This window comes from Myotis myotis, unplaced genomic scaffold (genome assembly GCF_014108235.1).
Source record: "Myotis myotis isolate mMyoMyo1 unplaced genomic scaffold, mMyoMyo1.p scaffold_m19_p_7, whole genome shotgun sequence".
Classification (NCBI taxonomy): Eukaryota; Metazoa; Chordata; class Mammalia; order Chiroptera; family Vespertilionidae; genus Myotis; species Myotis myotis.
This window is the reverse complement of record NW_023416379.1, coordinates 37100630-37124181: the sequence shown is the minus strand read 5'-3', so window position 1 is coordinate 37124181 and position 23552 is coordinate 37100630. Positions and strand designations below refer to the sequence as shown.

The 23552-nt window shown below is 45.3% G+C and overlaps 1 protein-coding gene across 1 annotated transcript in view; it reads right to left on the bottom strand.

The window, feature by feature from the left end:
• Window positions 1-23552, bottom strand: part of METTL24 (methyltransferase like 24) — an 84017-nt gene that overhangs the window by 35524 nt on the left and 24941 nt on the right. The window contains exons 2-4 of the mRNA XM_036317946.1: window positions 18075-18173; window positions 10918-11057; window positions 1923-2151 (exon numbers count right to left, since the gene is read on the bottom strand). Coding sequence (XP_036173839.1) covers window positions 1923-2151; window positions 10918-11057; window positions 18075-18173 — 468 coding nt within the window. The remainder of the gene's footprint in view (window positions 1-1922; window positions 2152-10917; window positions 11058-18074; window positions 18174-23552) is intronic.

Genomic DNA, 23552 nt, shown 5'->3' with positions numbered 1-23552 from the left:
ATGTTTCTGCTGTTGAGGCTTCCTGCTTCATCCTCAGCATTCAGGTTTGCCTACTTCAGCTCCCATGGAGTCAAACAAGCACAAATCAGGTGCGAATCTGGTTGTCTAAGAACACCTTTTCCATAGGCAATGTGGCTTAAATAAATTATACCCACAGGTCGTTTTTCAAAGTCTCATTTTATCCTCACATATTCCAAAGTTTTAAAAATATTACGGAAAAAAAAGCAAAATCATTTTAAGCTTCACCTCTTTCCTCTACTCAGTCTTTTTTTAAAGAGTGGTGGTGGATAGGGGCCAGGATGTAAAGAGCATTAAGGAGAAGCAGGAACACGCCTAAATGAACACAAAGGTCAGTAGTTCGCTCTTGGAATAATCTAGAGTTGACATGTTTGAGAATCAAGCCTGTAATTTTCAGCTGTAAAAAGCAGGTCTATGAAGGTAACAGGCAGCAAAAACAAAATAAAGTTCTAAAGAATGCTCTCAGTTCTTTGGGTTCTGTTCACAGGTTTTACCCAAATATCCTATATACTTTTCATTGAGGCTTCTAACTATTAAATGCTAGTTACTCTCAATGGCAAAGCAAAATACAAATCAGTAGTTAATCACATGTTAAAAGAAGAGAAAATTCGTTAAAGTTGTTCTTGAAGAAGCTCCTGCTGTTGAATTAAAGGGAATTTGGTGTTTTGTATTTTTGTTTTGTTTGTTGTTGGTTTTTGTTTTTTTGTTTTTGAAGAAGAAGAGGAGGAGGAGGAGGAGGAGGAGGAGGAGGAGGAGGAGGAGGAGGAGGAGGAGGAGGAGGAGGAGGAGGAGGAGGAAGAGGAGGTGGAGGAGGGGAAAGAACAATGCAGAGGAAAAGCCCTTTTATTAAAGATCAAGCAGCAAACTCAAGTTTAAAATTGAGCTCCATGTACACTGTTTCTCCAAAATACCTATTCTGGCATGTTCTAAATTACATGCCATCTCTGGCTGGAAATAATAGGCCAAGCCCAGAAGGCTGGTGATCAAACAGAAGCCAGCTACACTCAGGAGAATTTTTCCAGTATCTCCCTACAAAATGCAATTAGCTCAGCTCTGCTTTTAGGAACACAGTTCAAAGTTGGAGTCTCTTTTTTGCTATCTATTCACAATAAAATATTTGTAGAGATCTGACATCCTTTGAACCTAAGTATCTCTCAGTTGCAACACACATACTAGTAATGTCGATTCAATTTTACAAAGTACATTTTAATCAAAGCTACACATATTTTCTGACCTTTCAGAGCCTGGAGACTCAAAAAGTTGTTATAACAATGAGAAATATGATACACAAGCAATCTGTTATCAAACAGAAACCTGACTCTGATTACTTTTTGTATTTGAGGCTGACATAAATAGTTTCCTCTGTCTGGAAATTTTAAATCAATTGCCCATCGGAAATGGTATGCTGGAGCCTATGCTAGGAGTAGGTTTCTTAGTCAAAACCTTACTTAGCCCTACTCAACAGCAACTAAATTTTTAAAATCAATATAAATATTTCTACATTTGTCAAAACCTTAGGTCTACAGAGTTGACTCTATAAATAATGACGGATAATGAGTAAGGTTAAAGCTGGACCTTCTAGTTACAAAAGAGTCATGGGGATACACAGGACAGCATTGGGAATATAGTCAATAATATTGTAATAACCATGGATGGTGCTAAGTGAGGGGGTGCTGGAAATATTGGTGGGATCACACTTTGTGAAGAATATAATTGTCTAACCCCAATGCTGTATACCTGAAATAATACAAAATAATATTGAATGTAAAATGTAAATCAAAAATAATTTTTTTAAACTGGACCTTCAACTATCCAATTCTTGGCTTGTATTAAAAAAAAAATACACACAGTTTATGAGTTTGTTCACTTTACCTGATTATGAAATCAAATGAAAAAATTCTCACCTTGTGATGCCCAAATTCATTCAAAATGGTCCCCAATTTTCTGGTGTTGCTATGCGGCTTTAGGGCAGCAACAGCTGGATGGGGGTCCCGCCAGTCAATGGACAAGCGGTGATACCAGAGGCGCTGATTCTCCAGAATATGAGCTGACTTGACACTAGGATCAAAACGATGCACTTCACATCCGTTGTTGGCCATGCTAACTTCAAACTGGGTATCATCACTTCCCAGCCTGTAGAAAAAGAGGAGCATGGCAATCAACACACAAAAACATGTAATGACGCAAAAAGTGTTGGGTTGACAAAATGATAGTTCCAAGGCCAATTTTCTTAGTTACATCAAGCCTTCTCCTATTTTAACACGTGGCTAACTGTACACATTCAATAATCCTTCTTTCACAAAGAGCACTATAGCCGGAAGCTTCTGGATAAGGGAAAGGAGGGAAATTACTTGCTAAACAAACACAGATCAGAGTCCCATGTTCAACATGGAGAAGCATATCAAGTGTTGTTGTTTTTTAAGATGTAAACCATAGTAGCAATGAAGCAAAGATTACCCAGCTGTCTTAAGAGATTTCCTCAGAACATGTCAAAAATAAAAGCCCCAGGATCAGTTCCCTTAGGGAGAGGTGCATTCTCCTAATGAGGTAATTCGTCTCCATTCCAATGGTCACAGTGCTATGCGTGCAGTTTGACTTAAGGACAGCAGCTGTTTTCTTGGAAATAGAGTGTACTTGAAAATATCACTGTAAACAAAAGGCAAATGTACATGGTCCCACTGGGTCTAGTACTCAAGAAGCAGAGGAGATACCTCACCTAAAATTCATATCAACAGGAGAAATTAGATTTAACTACCCAGTAGGTGGCACATTGTGTGCAAAATTCATATACTTAAAATTTTTTAATTTACTCAAAAGTATTCCTTATTTAGTGATATAAGGTTCATCACTTTGCTGAAACCGGTTTGGCTCAGTGGACAGAGCTTCAGCCTGCGGACTGAAAGGTCCCAGGTTCGATTCCGGTAAAGGGCATGTACCTGGGTTGCGGGCATATCCCCAGTAGGAGATGTGCAGGAGGCAGCTGATCGATGTTTCTCTCTCATCGATGTTTCTAACTCTCTATCTCTCTCCCTTCCTCTCTGTGAAAAATCAATAAAATATTAAAAAAAAGAAGGTTCATCACTTTGATTAAAGCATTAATTTGAATGAAAACATTAACTGAGAGAAGTTTTTTTTTTTAATGGTGATTATGGCTTCTCTGCCCATAATACTATAATTAGATGTGATTTAAGGTACCAAAAAATACCACAGAGTATCTATAATAAACTGACCAAACCTGAACCCAGGGCAGAAATACTTCATTCTCTTAGACTCTACTATTTCAGATTATTTCAGAATTTTGAAATATACTAGCTCATTGGGTAATATTTACCCCGTTCTCGTTAAATACAAAGTAGTTTTCAGCGCAGAGATTCTCCACTTAGACATTCTTATCCTCTTATTTGCCTTGTCCTCTCCCTTCACTCCCACTACCTTGCTCTTTTCTTCACTGAATCCATGGCCCTCTAATATTGCTCAGTTACAATTCTCTCTATCCTTTGGCCTAGAAAGAGATTCAGCACTCCTCTCCCGAAACCTCCCGTTCCTTTTACCCAAGAGATCCTGTTTCCTATTTTCAACCTCTTGTTGAACCCACACAGTTCAGAATATTGTAATCTCCACTAAGTTTTCCATGATCTAATCTGGTGTGGCAGAATGACTACCTAAGGATAGATGGGATGGACCTGGCACTGTTTTAGGTCCTTGGTTATTCTTTTAAAAATATTCCTGAGAGTACTAAGGTGAGTGTCCTTTATGATCCCCAGGAATCAAAAACTCAGAGCATAAATACATAAAAAGATGCTCAAGATCTTAGTCAATAAAGAGAAACAAATTAAAATTTCAAGGAGATACCACTTCACAGCCACAGTGGCTATGAGGTGACTGCCTTTCTGAAGGCTATAATCAAACGGACCAACAATAATGTGTCCACAATGATGTGGAGAAACTGCAACACTCATACATTGCTTGTGGGACTTTAAAATGGTATATATCCAAGAGAAATGAAGGTAAATGTCCACATTAAAACTTACACATGAATTTTCATAGCAATCTATACTAATAAAAGGGTAATATGCTAATTAGACGGGGAGACCTTCTGGACAAAGCCATGGTGGCGGGCCGAGGCAGAGGCAGTTAGGGGCGATCAGGCTGGCAGGGGGACAGGTGGGGGTGAGCAGGCCAGTGGGCAGGGGAGGGAGGGCAGTTGGGGGCGATCAGGCTGGCAAGGTGGGGCAGTTGGGGGCAAGAAGGAGGGTAGGGGTGGCATTTGGGGGTGAGCAGGTTGGCATGCAGAGTGGTTAGGGGCAATCAGGAAGGCAGGCAGGTAAGCAGTTAGGAGCCAGTGGTCCCAAGGGGTCCCAGATTGGATAGGGTGCAGGCTGGGCTGAGGGACCGCCCCCCCCCCGCATGAATTTTATGCACCGGGCCACTAGTATATTCCTAATAGCCAAAAAGAAGAAATAATCCAAATGTCCATCAACTGATGAGTAGCTAAATAAAATACAATATATCCATACAATGGACTATCATTTGGCAATTAAAAGGAATGAACTACTGATACATGTTACAACATTATGTGAAAATATTATACAAGAGGGTAGGCGTAGGGGGAAGAGATCAACCAAAGGACTTGTATGCATGCATATAAGCATAACCAATGGACGCAGACACCAGGGGGGTGAAGGCATGAACGTGAGGGGGGGGGGCATTGGGGGAATAAAGACACATGTAATATCTTAATCAATAAAGAAAGAAAAAAGAAAATTAAAAAAAGAAAGGTAAAGAAAAAGAAAATATGCAAACTGAAAAAGCCAGTCACAAAAGGCCACATATGCTATGCTTCCATTTATTTGAAATGACCAGAGTAGGCAACTCTACAGAGACAGAAAGTACATTAGTGGTTGCCTAGGACTATGAGGTGAAAGGGCGGGAAGAGGGTTGGAAAGAAATTGGGAGCAGCTGCTACTGGAATACAAGGCTTTTTTTGAAGGGGGAGTGGGGGGGGGGAATAAAAATGTACAAATGACTATAGTGAGCAAAACCACTAAACTGTACATTTTAAATGAGTAAACTGTGTGGTATGTGGATTATATCTCAACAAAGCTGTTAAAAAAACTTCAAAAATAAAATCGGAGCAACTGTAGGGAAAGTCTTTAACCCACACCATTGGGGGCAGAAGGGTTGAAAAAGTCTGACAATTAGCATTTTCCCCAAGAGTTTCAGTTTCAGGAGTCCATTTTTCATGCCAGCATGAACCAGAGAATCTGGACAAATGATTATCTATCTTGATATAGATAATTAGGTGATCTATTACATAATTATTGAAATGATTATAATTAGATCTATAAACTGCCAACTACTGGAAGGAAATAGGTTTTCCAAAGCATTAATGACACTGAATAGTGGATAAAAAATATTTTATAAGTATTCATTTTTATTAAATAACATTGCATAAAAATGTCAACATTTTTTTACATATATTCTCAACAGAGATGATCTCACCCTTAAGAGAGCAAAAATTGATTCTTGGGGCTCAAAACATCTTCCTCTTTTTACATATAAAGCACAGATATATATATATATATTATACTAGAGGCCCAGTGCACAAAAATTTGTGCACTCAGGGGGGAGGAGGGGTCCCTCAGCCCGGCCTGTGCCCTCTCGCAGTCTGGGACCCCTCAGGGGATGACCACCTGCTGGCTTAGGCCCGCTCCCCGCGGGTTTGGGCCTAAGATGGCAATCAGACATCCCTCTGGCAGCCCGGCAGCCCTCAGGGGATGTCCACTTGCCAGCGGGGAGCAGGCCTAAACTGCAGTCGGACATCCTTAGCGCTGCTGAGGAGGCAGGAGAGGCTCCCACCACCAACACTGTACTGGCAGCCATCAGCCTGGCTTGTGGCTGAGCAGAGCTCCTCCCATGTGAGAGCACCCTGACCACCAGAGGGCAGCTCCTGCATTGAGTGTCTGCCTCCTGGTGGTCAGTGTGTGTCATAGTGACCAGTCATTCCCAGTCCTTCTGCTGTTAGGGTCAGTTTGCATAGTACCCTGTTACTATATAGGATAGAGGCCTGGTGCACGGGTGGGGGCCAAATGGTTTGCCCTGAAGGGTGTCCCGGATCAGGGTGGGGGTCCCCACTTGAGTGCTTGGCCAGCCTGGATGAGGGGATGATGGCTGTTTGCAGCTGGTCACACCCCCTTCAGGGTGGGGGTCCCCACTGGGGTGCCTGGCCAGTCTGGGTGAGGGGCTGAGGGCCGTTTTCAAGCTGGTGGGTGACTGAAGCTCCCAACCTCTCCTTTTTGTCTTTTTTTTATTATTATTCTGGGATTTATTTACCTTCTATGGCTGTCACTGGAGCTGAGAGCCAGCTTTAGCTCTGAGGCTCGGCTCTAGCTCTGAGACATTAGCTGCTAAAAGCAGGTATCTGGGCTTTGTTTAGCTTCTATAATTGAAACACTGTTGCAACTCCAACTCTGAGGCCCAGCTGTCTGAAAGCAGGTTTCTGGGCATTGTTTAGCTTCTATAATTGCAACATAGTTGCTTAGAGTGCAGCTCAGAGCTGGGTGGCAGCAGGCGGGGAACCTTGGCTTCCTCCATCACTGGAGCAAGCAAGCCTCCTGTTCGCTTCAGCTGCCTGGCTGCCGGCCGCCATCTTGGTTAGCAGTTAATTTGCATATCGCCCTGATTAGCCAATGGGAAGCGTATCGGATGTACGGTTAATTACCATGTTTGTCTATTATTAGATAGGATAATACTAGAGGCCTAGTGCACAAAATTTGTGCAGGGGGGTGAGGGGAGGGTGTCCCTCAGGCTGTCTGAACCCTCTCACAATCCGGGACCCCTTGGGTAGGGTCCCTAGGCCTGGCCAGTGATCAGGGCCTATCTGGACTTTCCTTTCCCCGGCTGTCAGCAGATGGCCCTGCCCCGACCCCTGCCGCTGCCACTGCTTGCCATCTGTGCAATGATGCCCCCCCTTCCCCGCCACTGGTCGCCTCCCTCTGAGGGCGATAGGCATGGGTACCATTGCTTGGCTGGCCTGGGGCTCCCTCTGTGGGGCGATCGCTGGCTGGACCCACACACCTGCCACAGCACCACCAGCCAGGTAGCCTGGGCCTCCCTCTTTGGAGCCCCAGGATGGATCGCCCAGCAGAGTGAGGCCCCGCCCACCCACCTGGGGCTCCGCGATTGATCACGGTGCAGAGGGTGGCCTGGGCCTCTCTCTGCAGGGTGATCATGGGGCGATGGCAGAGCCCCCCAACCAATCGCATCACACCTGCCTTGGCTGGCCTGGCACCAGTGCGTGTCATAGCGTGGTCATCCAGAAGGTTGTCCTGACGGCCATTCTGCTATTTGGTCATTCAGTCGATTTGCATATTATTATTATTATAGATAATATATATATATGTATGTATACAGATCATAATAAACCTATGATATTAAAATTTCATGGGGGTGATAATTACTTAAGAAGTTTCCTTGTGTCCACGGTTTTCTGATTTCTCGTTCGTACATGCTGTGAGCTCCTGTGTTAATTACACTAGTATAAGATGAAAATGTCTGGCTCTGGAGATCAGTCATTGCTCTTGACGTGCTCATGGCAACCGAAGCCCAGATTTTCTGTATAAAATATTGCTCTTGTTGCTTAACCGTGTGTCATCTATCAAATCTTCTTCTGTCTAATGCTGAGAATTGTCTTAAAACCAAATTAATATCTTCAACCCCCTCCCCCAAAGAACTAAAGAAAAGATGAAAAACATTTGCCTGTAGATGATCCCATCTCAAGTTTTCACTTCCACTCACACTCCTACCCCTGAAATTCAATCTTTCACATGAAGGATGAAATGGGTGATTTTCCTCAGTTCACTCTCGCTACCTCCCTTAACCGCCCCCCCCCCCCCCCCCCCCCAGCTCCCACCATCACCCTCTACCCTACACACAGGAGGACTTGCAGGGCTGACGCACCCCAAGTTCTACGGGAGATGATACTATCATCTGAACCCACAGCCTCTCATTTCTCAGTCCCTTCTCCATAACATAACGTTCCTTATCAGTGCTTTTCCTGCCTTAATTGGTGTATTCTACCCATTTCAAAACTGAAAAGGATCTGACTTTAATTTTCAACTGACCTTCATACAGAGTACACTTTCCCAGGGGAAAAAAAAAAAAAAGTCGTTTATGTAAAATAAAAAGCTTTGGTTCCTAGTAAAGAAACTTCAGAGAAAGGTGGAGATGATACCTGCTCCAGTTCCTGGGGTCGGGGGAAAGGTAGGAAACAGACCAAGAGGCGGGGCAGTCAGCCTTTGTCCGCTGAGGCTCAGGTCCTCAGATCCCTTCCTTCCTCACTCAGGAAGGTAACTCTCAGTTGCAGCTGCACCCATCATCCTCCGTTAGGATGGAAATGACTGGCACAGCAGTGGCACGGTGTTGCTGCTGCCATGGCCCTGGGGCTGGGAGTACATGCTGCCTGGATGCAGGGGCCATATGACCCACCCGCCCTCCCCACCTATCTCACAACTGTCCCAACACTCCCAACGCTGGGAACCCAGGCACCTCATTTCAGGAGCACCACTCTGCCCTGGGTTTCTTTCTTCCTTCAGCACCGATTGAGATGCTGTCAGCTGCTACTTACCCGTCCCCGAGCAAGCGATTCACCTGAGAAAGGGGGATGCTTGCCTGGACCCTCAGTCCTGTAACAGTGTGATCAGCATCTATACATCCACAATCCAGAGCATCCTTATTTAGGGCATAAGAAATGATTTCTTTAGCTTCCAGTTTTCAATTAAGCATCTTCAGGTTTTGAGTCAAATATTGGCCCTCATAATCTATTCATTTCTATTTCCAGGGGAATTCAACTGTCCTTATCTGCTCTTTACAAAGTTGATTTTGAATAGTGAACATTTAAATGAAAATAAGAAACTACCTTTTTCCATGTAATAATCAGAGATATCTTACAGCAGAACCATCTTATCTCATGGCACTGAAGTATGAGGAAAGCAAGAAGGAATTTAAAAAATCTCTCCAAAAACAGCTTTTCCAGTTTCATTTTACTCAGTTATATGCTTTAAATAAAATTATTCCGGCCCTAACTGGTTTGGCTCAGTGGATAGAGCGTCGGCCTGCAGACTGAAAGGTCCCAGGTTCGATTCCGGTCAAGGGCATGTACCTTGGTTGCGGGCACATCCCCAGTAGGAGGTGTGCTGGAGGCAGCTGATCGATGTTTCTCTCTCATCGATGTTTCTAACTCTCTATCCCTCTCTCTTCCTCTCTGTAAAAATCAATAAAATATATTAAAAAAAAAAATTATTCCGGGATGTAAAATATTAAGCAACATATAAAAAGCAATTTGGAGCAAGAAAATAAGACCAAGCTGAGATCTCCAATTTGCATGTGGTACTATGCAATTATTTTTATGGCCTTCTTTCATACATTTTTAATATGATATAAAATAAACTCTCCTGTCACAACTTCCCATTCTTCCTACAATCTTGAAGCAGAGCTGCTGGGCTCCCAGCAAAAGAGCTCTAATCAACTGGCTGAGCAATTTATTTCCTAATCCTCAAGCCTCCAAGTTTAAATCACAGCATAGCCAGCTTCCCTCCTTAGTCTCCTTACCTCAGCAACCCTTTATGTAACAAATACAGGGTGTCCCCAAAAATGTATGCACACTTTAACAGCTGATAGCTGTCAAATGAAAAGGAAATACGTTTAAATAAACACTGCCTTTATCATTGTATTCAAAGTGTGTATACATTTTGGGGGGACACCCTGTATATACTGAGTGCTTGCTCTTATCAAGTTCCACTGATACTCTTCATTTAACCCACAGAAGAATGTTTCTATTATCCTGAAACTCTTATTTGAAACATTTGTTGTTGTTTTTAAATCCATGATGAATATACCTAAGAATTCTCGTTTTGGTGAAGTTTTACAAGCGGTGGTCATCCTCCAGGCATCAGCACCTGTGGGTAGGCCTCCACATCACCCAAATGTCTGCCCCTAACGCTTACCATCTAGGATACTGGTGCGCAGCTGTCACTCATGGGCCTGAACATAAATCTTAGCGGTGATGAAACCTATTGGTGAGGAACAAGCCTATGACACTTGTTGGGGTCCCCGGAGCTTCTGTGAAGGACCTCGGGGGTCTTGCCTGAGGACCTAACTGCATGGCTTCCACAAAGAGTCTATGGACAGGGTGCTCCAAACAAAAATAACTCTCTCCTGCCTTTTCTGGGCATATACCATTTGTAAGTTCAGGACTGTTTAATGAGTACTGGTGTACTTGGTGAAATAGTTTCATTGCTTTATGTTCACCCTTTTACAAAAAGCTCTCTAAATCAATTTGTGCATTTAGGTCATTTTCAGCCTGAGTAACTGAATATCAATATTTCCCACAGTTTTGACAAAATCTGTGGTTTCATACGAAGTTCCTTTTCTTTCTTTCTTTTTTAATGGAAAAAGATGCCCAGATTTACCATGGGTGCAAAACATCCAAGTCCAATCGTGGCCATTTGCCTTGGGCCACTCATCATACTGTGCCTAAAACGTCTCACAGCCTCACTGTTCTTCCTTTTCGCTAGGTGCACTCTTAATATTTTTCTCTCTCTTTACAATAAGGATGCCCTAATTCTCGCTGGACATCATTGACTTCACCAAGAGGATCATCATTATGCTGAAAACTGAAGTTGCCAACTCACTCCCTGCAGAATGAGAAAGTGGCCCTGACCAATTCGGGTGAACTGCAAGGACCCACAGTTACATCACAGACAGAGAGTCTGGACGATGGCAGGAGGCAAAGCAGAGCACCTGCCACCCACGGCACCCATGCATAACTACGTGTCGCTGGAAAGACCTCGGCCGCCTGCACAAGTGTTTTTGTTCTCTTCTGCTGTAAAATGTACTCACCCTAAAGAGTAGAGACGGCACTGCTTGTTGCGGATTTGATGAGCTAAGCCAAACCTGTCATCAAGACAAACCGACCAGGGCTGCTTAGCAGAGCTGGAGTCTGTAGCCAGGCTGTCTGTACTCACGTGATCACATGCAATCTGTAGGGATTGGAAATCAATGTGAATAATTTAAAGCGTTGGATGATAAATGGCAGGTAGGCACTTTCTGCTTCCCTGGTCCCTGAAAACCATAGCGGGAGAGTTCTGTCCTTCCCCACTGCTAGCTATGCCCTTCCCTGGGGAAACACAGGCTGCTGTAACATGTTCAGAGGAATTCCTAGTACGAGGTTATGAATAACCTCGTGGAGACTATAGGCAGGTTTGAAGGGACGTTACGAGCTGCGATAGCTGTATGCACAGAGCACACAGGGGAGAGCAAGTCAGGAACAATGACGGCAGGGAGGAGGGGTAAGGAAAGGCTTCACAGAGTTGTGTCAGCCTTGGAGGATGAGCAGAAGCTGAGACCACGAGGACATTCCGGACATGGAGAACAGGGCTCCGAAAACACAGTCAGTTACCCACAGCATTCCTACTAGAAGTTGTGAGATACGCCCACAGGCCTGGGTCTCAGGAGGATACAAGATTATTGATTCCTTATCTCAGGCAGATAAGGTGGGGGCACCAGGGTCCAGATAGGTAGCATGTGTTACCCAAGGCTAACAGCTGATCAGGGGTCATGGAAAATTAATCCTAGTCCACACTAAGAGGACAGTTCGCTTTGTAACACACTCTTTTCATGAGCTTCCTCCTGGGGGAGAAGAGCAAGGGCCCCATCCGGGAAGGAGGCTCTCCCTGAGCTACCCAAAGCACTTCTCTTAACCCACCTGCCAATATTAGAGAAGAAAACCAAAGGGAACTGGCATCTAAATCAAGCAGAAGCAAGTCTCTAATTTCAAATGCACATGAAGTAGTAAATATCTTTCTAAGGACTTGTGTTTGAGGCTGACACAGTGTGCACGGCAGAGGCTGCTGGAACCAAAGAAAACAAGACTGGCCAAGGTGTTCACCTTGCTGAGCAAGAGCACTTCCCTTTAATCCCTCAAACTCTCATAGTCATCGCGATGTCCCGAGAATCTCAGGCTCTCGCCGCCACATCCCAGACAGCAGACCACTCCAGATGCAAAAGGTGTTTTGATGTTCAGTGCTTTGATTCATTGGAAAACAACACAGCAAACAATTTTCCTCTTAAGGAGATATTCTAGGCTTTCCAATCCTTTAATTTAACCATTGTTTGCAAAATTTTAATCTGAGAGGAGTTTATAATGTGGCACCTATTCAACTAATACAGCATCTCCCTTACTGCTGTAGTCTAGGGCTGGCCTGGTAAAATCACCCTAGCACTATCGGTGACTATGACAGAGTCTTCTGCTAGGATTTGGACATTAGAGGGAAGCTTAACAAGTGAAACCATATATATATATATATACACACACACACACACACACACACACACATATATATATATATATATATATATATATACACACACACACACACATACACACACACTAGAGGCCCGGTGCACAAAATTCTTGCACATTGAGGGGTCCCTTAGCCCGACCTGCAATGATGCTAACCTCCCTCGCCCCCCCACCTATGGCCCAAGGCCCCTCCCCTCCCTCCATGAGGCCGGGGCCCCTCCCCTCCCTCTGCACAGCCAGGGCACAGACATTGGGCTCATGTCACCAGGGGCAAGGCGAGCCCAGCATCCCCCACCCAGGCCTCTGGCCAGAAGCCCCTCCCCTCCCTCTGCGTGGCCAGGGCACGGATGCTGGGCTTGTGTTGCCCCACCCCAACCACTATGGGCACAGCCATCTTTGTCGTGGAGTGATGGTTAATTTGATATTTCTCTCTCTCTCTCTCTCTCTCTCTCTCTCTCTATATATATATATATATATATATATGTGTGTGTGTGTGTATGTATATATATATGTATATGTATATATATGCCTAATATGCAAATTGTCTCCTCAGGAGTTCGACTGGGAGACCAGGAGTTCGATCGCTCGCTATGATATGCACTGACTACCAGGGGGCAGTGAGGAATGAAGGAAGTCCCTGTCCAGCAGCTGGCAGCTGGGGAAAGGAGGCCCTGCTGGCAGCCAGGAGGAAGGCCCCAATTGGCCCTGATCACCAGCCAGGCCTAGGGACCCTACCTGTGCATAAATTTTGTGCACCGGGCCTCTAGTATATTTATATTATTTTCCCTCAACCCAGTATCTCTGTCTACAACCACTGTTTAAAGGGGGAAAAATAATAAATGGAATTGAATTTTCTCCCAAGCAACTAGGATACATTAATTAACTGAGTATGGCAACATATTACTTTGTGTAATTTATTCCTATTATTCTCTCACAGATAAATGGAAACTATGCCTCTGCCTGCCCACCTGCTAGTCTCCACCCACCCACTAATGGAGAAGCTGCTAATCTAATTAGTCAGAGCTGTGTGTTCACTGGGCCTGTTTTTACTAGTGGGCAACTTACTGTGCCTTAAACATCAGCACCTCCACAGGCACTCTGTCCATACCCTGCCTCCTGCTGCAGTTAGTTAGGCCAGGGCAGTTGTGTGGGCCCCCAAGGCACACCTGGTCCTCAGAGCTGAGCCAGTGGCTCCAGGGCGGCTTCCTGGGGGATGTTTATTAAAGTGCCCCGGTGATGCCCATCTGCTGCTGTCCTTGTGTGGACCCCTCCCTGCAAACGGCCATCGTAGCAGATTAGGATAGGGATACTCATCGTTCTTACTCATAATTCCCTCCTAACAGCATTAGAGCCTAAGCCTGGCCTTCCCCACAGTGGGAAGTTCCTCAAGGTGTGGTCCCCCTACATTCTGATGGACCTGGGAGGTACTTCAAAATGCAGATTCCTGGGTGCCACTCCAGATCTGTCAAATCAGCATCTTTGCGGCTGATGCATGCATCTTCACAAGTTCGCCAGGTGATTCTTATGCCAGTGGTCTACTGCACCCGTTGTAACGCCCCGTTGAAATGTTCAGCTGGCCTCCCCTGTGCTTTAGCAAATTAAGAGAAGAGGCTACTCTTAGGCCAGAGCCTTCACCTGAAAACAGCAGCCCCTCCAACCCCACCCCTAACGAAGCCAGAGAGGCAGGACCGGCAATCAGCCAGAAGCCTCTAAGAGTCAGGTAAGTATTGAGGGTCAAGATTCAGGGCTTTGGGGTTCAGCTGCTCCTCCTTTGCCAACATTGGAAGTACAGTTTTATTCTATTAAAAAGGACACTTTAAGCATTTCTTCTTCTCCCACAGACTTCATCTTGCACAGATAGATCCCTATTGGAAAGGCATTCTTTTCCCTTCAAGCTCTTTGCTAATGTTCCCCTTTTCTCTCCTAGTTCAAAAATAAAACACAGCTCTTCCATTTTAACCATTTAATAACCATCTCATTGATAGACTTTAGCTTTCAAAAACAACTAAAGTAAAATTCAGCTCCTAAAAATTAATTAAATATTGATTTTTCAAACTTCCTTGTTAAGATTTATGGCCAGGGCTTCCATAAACCCTCTTGCAAGCAAATAAGTGAGGGCAGTAACTCTTAAACTTCCACTCCAGTAATTATGTGTTTCTCTCTCTCTCTCTCTCTCTCTCTCTCTCTCTCTCTCTCTCTCTCTCTCTCTTCCTCCCCCCGCCCCTTCTAATTCCCCTTATAATTTTTGCCATATAAAAGCAAATTAGGTATAGACAAAGAAAAATAGACTCCAGGGAGAAAAATGTTTTCTAAAATGCTTTTTAGTTATTTAACTTAAAGGAATATAGTTTATTTTTATTTTCTGTTGTACTGAAGAAGCTTGAATAGCCTTTCTGCCAATCCACAAGTGGAACCTGGCGAAGGGAGCCCTTAAAATTTGTGGACTTTTGGCAAGAATCACTTCACTGACCAACTGTGTGTTTATGTAATACCACTATTTTGAAAGGTAAAATCTCAAGGAAAGGGTTGTGTTTTTCTTGCTTTTATCCCAGTTTGTGTGTGTGTGTGTGTGTGTGTGTGCATGTGCTTGTGTGTAATAGTAAGCATAAAAGCATATTGTTATGAAGTTCTAAAGTATCTCTCCAGAATCTAGGTTCTAATGTTATTCTCAAAAAAATAGGTAGAAGGGTGGGTGATTAGATAGACAGATAGATAGATAGATAAGAGTTTAAAACGCATTTTATTTTTTTTAACCAGCAACTGTTGCTTAGATTAATTCTGTGCTGCACAGCATGCTTCCTGGAGGCATATGGTTTGGGGGTTGCCATCAAAAGCTAGATCTGGAGCCCTCCCTCAGAACCGAGCTCTGTGTTTGTGATTTAACCATTCGTGTATCATCAACTGCAAAACTCAGAGATGTAACCGTGGTCTTTCACATTAGAAAACACCACCTGATGAGCTGGAGCTTGATGTTCCCTACACTCTACCCACACACCACATTCCTCAGGTGCGGCATTCAAAATGCAGGGCCCCAGTCATGCCACCAGAGTCACCACAATGCAAGAGCAGGAGCGCCATCTCCTCAGAGTCCGGCGCCACCCTGCACCACGCACAGGGCTCCTGTTCCTCAGCTCCCTTAGCCTGGGGAAGCGGCACCCACCGTTTACCCTGCTGGAGAACACACAGCTCTCCTGCACCCTGCCTGCTTACCAGTGTGAGCGGGCATCTAATTCAGGTTTGGCATCCCAGCCTGTGTCCAGCACAGTGCCAGCCACAACGCAGCTCAACAAACATCCACTGAACTGAGAAAAGAATAAATCCATGATGAACACATCAAATGCTGGGCCTTGCTGTACAAGTTTGAACACAGATTTGAGGGAAATAATTTTTTTTTATTTTAAACAGCAGCAGAGAGGATGGGGGTGGAATGTGCGTTAGTACCTTCAGAGGTTTAATTTCTTTTTCTTGCCCATTATGACTCACTTCTGCTAACTGGAAATTTTAGGTACGAGTGACTCTAATATTCTGCCAGTTTTATAAATTTTCATTTTCAAAATGAATCCTAAATGAAGCATAGCCCCAAAAGCACCCAGAAAGCTCTGCATTGCATAGAAAGGGGGAGAGAGCTCTGGAGAGCAAAAGATTCTATTTAAGCATGAATTAGTGTCATCTCTGATGAGCTCCCACCTGCTGAGCTCCAAATGACCTGGAAGTACATAAAAGCACAGGCTTTCATCTGGATAAAGTGACTCCTGATCACAAAACCATTCTGAGGTCTGGAACTTTATCTTATTCTTTCTGGAGGACAAAAATCCTCCTAATGAGCTTCATCAACCAAAATTCTATTATTGTACTCACCAAGCTGAATAAGCATTGTATGTCCATTTCTCTGCCTTGCCAACTAGTCTGCTAGCCTCTTGAGGCTCGTGTTATATCCCCAGGGCCTAGGACAGTTCCTGGCACAATAGTAGGTGCTCAAAAGAAAAATCCCAAAAACACACAATCCTACACTACTCTCAGCACAGTACAAGGTCACAGGACTGAGCGGGACCTTAGAAACAATTTAGTACTCTTCCTTTTCAAGATCAGAACAGTGAGAGACACAGAGAAGCAAAATAAATTGCTCAGGGTCACAACCTCAGAGCACACAGTAGCATGCTTTTATTTTATTCTTTTAGAATTTTTCTCCTCTCAGCCTGTAAGTCATGGGAAAGATCCAAGAGAGGCTTGAGATGACCCTTTCATGCCTCAAGAGCCTCTTCTAAGTAAATACGTCTTTTAGAAGTTACAGAACATTAACCTGCAGGACGTACGAAATGGAATGTAGAGGCTTTCACTTGGTCCATTTTTTGGGGGGGGTGGAGCCCATCGTTCCCAAATTCAACTCATAAGTTTCACATCTCTCCCTTTTCTCGGGGCCCTTTAAGGGCTTCTTAAAAGTCACAGTAAAGAAGTCCAGCTTCTTATTCTTCACGTAAAACCAAACCATAAAATTACAATTTCAGTATTTTAATTAAGTCTGTGTGAGGCCACCAAATTCATCTGTAGCAGCAGAATAAGATAAAAACTATGTAAAGCACAGGGACCAATTTATCATCCCCTTCCTCATGATTAATTCAGCACGCTTTTACTTCCATGTCTAGGTGACAAATATTAAAATCCCTGATTGACTGCATGCTATGAGAAATAAGACTTTCTTCTACCTCTAAATTAGCCTTCTACGGATCTAGGAGTACATTCTCTCCCGCGGATGAAAAATGGGCTTTGCTGCCATGAGGTCTGGGAAGAGGAGTGGAATGCCAAGAGCCAATGGGTTGAAGGGACATCAAAGAACAGGGGTCCTCAGTGCCACCCCAGCAGCCAGTGAGGCTTGCGGAGTGGGCCTGCGCCTCTCAGACAGCCTGAGTTGTTAATTTACTAGCACCTCTCAATTCAGGGCGACGTTTCCCCTCTGGCCTCCATTTCCTCTTCTGCCTCTCTCCCCGGGATCAGGCTACTGGAGAATGGAACCTCCTGATTAATGTGTCAAGAATCACAGACTCTCCTTAATGGACGATCTCTCTGCCTGCTCGGGGCACCGACTCAGCCTGCCGAGCTGGGCGGGAGCTGCCACAACGTGTTAAGTCACGAACACAGGCCAGTGCTCGGTAATGATTCAAAGGGCCCCGGAGAACAGAAAGCCTCTGGATTCATAAGCTTCTCCTTGGACTGCCTGTGGGAGTCGCTCTGCTCTCTGGCCTGGCACATCCCTGTCTGCCCAGCGTCTGTGGCAGAAAAGCAAGCAGGCGGATTCCCCCAGATAGAAGACGAAGCTTGGACCTCCTCCGGATGAGGGTTTTGTCTTGTGACAGACTCGACTGCCTACTCACGGGCGCACATCTGTCTCTTCAAGTGGTTTTCCAAAGCCATTTTCTAAAGTGGATCCTTACAACACATCAGGATGAATCATGAAAATGTGTCAGGACGGCAATGCTCCTGGAAGGGAGAGGATGCTGACGGGCACAGAAGGCACCCTTATCTACCTCTAAGAGAGTGGATACACGCAAGCAGCGACGCCCCAGAAACCATGTCCCTCTCAAGTCCCCATCAGGAGTCGTTGGAAACCTCCCCACCCCTCACCGACAAATCCTTCCTCAAAAGGGGCAATCAGTATCTTTTGCATCATCTCCAAACCCCCTTGCGCATGAAACACAACCTGGGTGGTGCTGATATATCTCAGGAACCTCGAGGCTTCTTCATCCAGGGACTGAGCAGGGCCTGCCCAAGGCTGCAGGTCTATGTGCCATCTGGAACCCTGCGAGAGAGAAAACAGAGGTCAGTGTGTAAGGAGGAGGAGTTTGGGGGTGGGCGGGAAAGAATTAGAGTATGAGAGGAGGCACAAGGCTGCTCATCCTTCACGTAAAACCAAAACCAGCGGCCTGCAGAGCAAGCCCGCCTGCACGCAGGGGGCAGGGAGCTGGTTGAGAGCTGCTGTCGGTGAGACCACATCAGTCCCAGGGAGACAAATGAGGCCTGAGAAAGCCTAGCTAGCAGGCTGAGCAGAGATTGCAAAGCCATCCCCCTGGGACGCTGACTCTTCTGATCAAAGCAAACTCCCCTTGACCCCATTGGGCTCTCTCAGCGGCAGCTTTGCATTACCCAGGCTGATCCCATTCAGAAGAAACACTCCCCTGGTTTCCAAAGCTTAGTGCTTCCGAGATATGTGCCTCCCTATGGGCAAGTTTTGTTGTCTCAGCACCATAATGCCTGAAATCTTGCATTTTGGCACCTTCCCCTGCACAGGGAGACAGAGGGGGGGCAGCAGGGAGGCTCGGTGGCGCCACCCAGTGTTCCAGACCTCCTGGCCTCTGGGACCTTGGACATGTGGGCGAGGAGGGGTCACCAGCAGGGCTGAAAGGGTTGCCTTCTAACACTGTGAGGCGGCCCCCACCTTTTAGCAGAGAACAGGTGGAGCTCCTGGAGCAGAGTGGCTAGAAATGAACCCTAAGATCCCTTTTGTAGCATGGTGGGGTAGATGAAGGGCTGGGGGAAGGCAATGGTCTAGAAGAAACAAAAATGGGGACCCCTCCAGTCAACAGGAAGCGACAGTCATGAGTCCTTGCTAGAGTTCCAAGTTCACCTCCTATGGTTCTTAACACCTGGAAACTTCCTGGAGGCTCACTTCCAAGGGGTGAATACGGTGTTCAGGAAAGGGTGGAGGGCTGGAGAGGCTCAGCTGTTGGCAGGGTGCATGTCTAGTGACAGGAAAGACCTTGGGTGTCTTGGCACAGAGGGCAGAACGCTTGGGATGGTCCCCTCAAATCCCTTTTATGATGAGGAAGGAGGCAGGGAGGGTTCTGGGGACAAGATAAAGAGACCATCCATGTATATGCATTGTTCTCCAGTTAGGTATTGTTATGGTCTGAATGTTTGTGCCTTCCCCCCCCCCCCCCCCCGCTCCCCAATTCATCAGTTGAAATCCTAATGCTCGATGCGTTGGGGCCTGTGGGATGTGGTTAGGTCATGAGGGTGGGGCCCTCATGAATGGGATTAGTGCTCTTATAAAAGAGGCCCTATAGCGCTCCCAGCTGCTTCCACCATGTGAGGACACAGCCAGAAGTAGGCAGTACAGCCCTGAACTGAACCGTGGTGGCACGCTGGTCTTGGGCTGCCAGCCTCCAGAACTGTGAGCAATACATTTCTGTTGTACATAAAACCACCCAGACTGTGGCATTTTGTTATGGCAGCCTGAACAGGCTAAACAGGTATTATGGCAGGAACTGCCTATCATCCAAAAAAGAAACATCTAAACAGGTTAGGCCTGAGATGCTTTAGTGTAGATGTGGTTTGTTGCTCCTAGCCATCTAGGTTGGGGTTAAACTAAAAGCAAGACGTGGGGGAGCAAGCAGGTTAGTCAGGGTGAAGGCAGGTGTGTGGGCTTGGGGAAGAGGAGTACACTCTGGAATGAGGGTCTGAGATAAATGCAAATTCTTTGTAAGTGATAAAGGCTTGTTCCAGGTTAGGCATTGCTGACTCATTGCATGGAGTCCCTGGGGTCCACAGTGTTACTGTCCAGACAGGTCTGCTCTGCCTCATAGTGGCTGAGCACCCTGCAGTCCTTAAAGGGCCTTCACCGATTTCCCACTGGCTGACTCTTTCTCAGGAATCCTTAAGGCAAAGCCGGTGTCGTGGGCATGCAACCTGCCTAGTCTTAGAGGCTCATGCTTGGCTTCAAGCGCTGCTGACACCCTCTTGAAATTCTTAATTTTTGAACAAGGGGCCTGCATTTTCATTTTGCACTAGGCCCTGCAAACTATGTACTCAGTTTGCCCTGAGGGGCACCTTTTCTTGGAAAACAGCATTTTCTTATAGCTGTGCTTGTTCAGAGAAAGTCTGAGAACATTAGCTCATATATCTTCCTAGTTAATGTCTTCTATCCCACCTATTTTTTTTTCTTATGAATTTGTTTTTATTGGGATATAGGGAATGGGCCAGGAAATTCCACCCCCACCCCCCATGTCTCCTTTTCCTTTTTCTGAATTAGATGTTGATTATCATTTGGTCAAAGCACGTCAGTCACTGGCCAACACTGATGTGAATAAAATCTCAACTCCCCCCAGGAGATGCTCACAGTCTGGTGTGGGAGGTGAATATGTACAAAATGACTTTGATAGGGGAATGCTGAAACACTTGGGAGAGCTATTCTTTGCAGGAAATTATTTAATTATGAAATCATAAATGATAAGCACGTTTAAATACAAATGCCTCCTAGTTTTGCTTGGTCACATTCTTTTTGCATAAAATGACAAAGAGTGACTTCCCAGGTTGCCACTGCTGTCCGCACAGCAGCCCAACGCCCTGGGGCCAGCCCGGTGAGGCCTGGGGTTTAAAGATTCCCATGGCATTGCTGCGGGCCTGCTCCCAGGTGCCCCTTGGCCCCGGAGCCTCTTGATGAAAATGATAAAGTTCACCCATTATGGTTTTCCTCTAAATCAGGGTTTAGACTTTGCAGGCCGTACAGTTTCTGTTGCAACTCCTCATCTCCGGATGTAGCTCAAAAGCAGCCTTAGTAAGTCAACAAGTGCTCATGGCTGTTTCCAAAAAACTCCATTTACAGAAACGGGCAGCAGGCTGGACTTGGCCCACAAGGCTGTCGTTTTCCGACCCCCTGCTCTATTTGATTATAATTTGGAGGCAGGGTGGTCTAGAAGAGAGTGTTTCCTTTTTGGAATAAGGCAAAAGAGACAGGTTAATTGAGAAGAACTTAATAGACTCTTTACAAAGGTGCAGGCAGGATTTAAGGACACCAAGAAGGAACAATGCAATAATATTTGTGGCAGGTAGCAACAGAGAGCCCTTATAAACCGTAAGAGCAAGGAGGGGGAGGAATTTTGGGAACCCAGAGAGGGAAACTATATGGAGAAGGCACTTAATAGAGGAAAATAGAGGAACATAGCCAATCCTATCACATCCAATCCTATTACATACCCACCCCAACTGTCAAACCCAACAGGAAGGCAGAGAAGAGGAAGGCTGGAGTTGGTCTACATGGGTCAGTCTCCAGGGTGCAGAACAGGAAGAGCAGGGTAACAGAGTGGACCTTGAGGGGTCAATGGAAGTTCTCCTGCACAGCATCCTATGGTGAACCAATATGGTGAACCTATGGAGTTGCCGCAAGGATTCACAAATAGTATCCTTCTTGCAATCTGATATTTCTCATTTCCAACTGAGTGCTGGCCACGACACTGTAGCTGGAACAGTGAATAACTTAAGTTGGAAGACCTCAGCTGGGAATATAATGGAAACACACAGCAAAGAGATGCCCTCGGAAGTTTCTGCCTTACTGCTTTGGTTGAGCTGTTTAAAAAACATTTCACATAATGTTCTTATTGGAATCAGTCTGACAGTAATTTGTGATTATTTCCCCCAAGGAAACCACTAGCTTTTATCATCTCTTTCAATTATCATTTGTCTTAATTCTTAGCACACACATCAATATTTGTCCTTCAAAAAAATCCCACAAACAAAGTTTTCTGAGCATCTTAAAACATCAATGGCCTGTGTTTAATAGAACAAGACAAAAAAAATACTTCTCTTTTAAAAACTTTATCTTTATGATTTTGTTAGAGTAGGCAGTTTGACAGGCATGAACAGAACAGGAAAAATAGGCCAGGTACAGAATATCACCAGGGCAGAAAATCTCAGGTGCCTAGCAATGGTCAAAACTGTAAAAACAAGTATTAATAGTCTAGGACCTTAATCACAGGATATAACCTTTCCTCCCCTAGAATGTCGCTGGTCATGTGGCTTAGACCCCCTGACCCTTCATATCACTAGTCATTCTGTTTAGACCCCTTTACAGGAGAAACAAGGGGGCTAGAGATTAGCCTCATAAGACTCCCATATAAAACCTTGCACAACCACTTCCTCAAGCATTAAGCCCTCAGGATAATGAGGTTCTGGTCAGCATCAAATAATCTTAGGAACAAAGCCTTGGGTCTACTGACCACAGAGACAGAGTTTTGGTCAAACTAGAGATAACATCTAGATTTCAGTTGTGTTTCAGTTCCAGGCCCAAAACAAGCAGCAAAATCAGATAAAGGGATGCCATGGCTGATATCAAAACCAGATGTAATGACTAATGACCTCCTCCCCTAGCACCAACCAATCAGTAAAGACCACGACTGTGAAGAGTCACACATGGAAATCTGATGAATATTCAATTGAGATCCTCCCCTGAGATCTCCCCTAAAATCCCCACCTTTGGAAGATCAAAATTCTTAAGATAAAGGACCCCAGTGCGCGCGCTCGCTCTCTCTCTCTCTCTCTCTCTCTCTCTCTCTCTCTCTCTCTCGCCCACACTTCTTTCCTTCTTCAGGGGAGTGCTATGGAGCACACCCCCACCTTTCCCCCTCTTCTTCCCTCAGGGGCCTTATCTTTGCTTTCTTCTTCCTAAGCTCCAAGGGTCCTTCTTTTGCTCTGTAACTTGTTTCCTGAGTCCATGTAGCCCCCCTGGCTCACTTCTACTACCTCTGTGACTTCCTACATACATTTCTTATGTTTGAGTTCTTGGCTTCGAATTCTTTCTTAGCCACACTCAAGAACTGAGGTCCAATACTCTAACTCCGTTGTTAACAATTTTATCCCAAATAATTTTCTAAACACAGGTACACTATTGTCCATGTGCTCCAAATACCAAATGGCCAGAGCAATGCTACCCCCATCACTCCTGGAAGGTAGGGGATTTGCAGTCCTGTCTGTGCCTCTACTTCTTCTTCAGGTGGCAAAGGGGCAGCTTAAGCAGAAGGTGGCTAAAGGTACTGTAATTTGGGGCTGGTCTGTCTGTCCCCAGCAGGCCTGAGCTCAAATGTCAAATGCAGCATATACAATGAGTTACCACCCAAAAGCCGCCATGTTCATGAGCCCCTGCAGAGATGGACTCATTTCCAGTCCCTGATCCTGCCCCCTATTCCACTCATACAGGGAGCCACTCTCCCAGCATGAACCAGCATCTCAAGGAAGACTGGGTCCCAGATTTCTGAGGAAAGGGACACCGCCCCCCCCCCCTCATCTTTTGTTTGTGAAGGCTTTATTTGGCACTTTCTCCAGGAAATATGCATTGAAAAGTGAGCTGGCTTCTTCTAATGAGGGGCAAATGTTTTGATTACATAGGAAATTTTCCAAAAATTAAGGA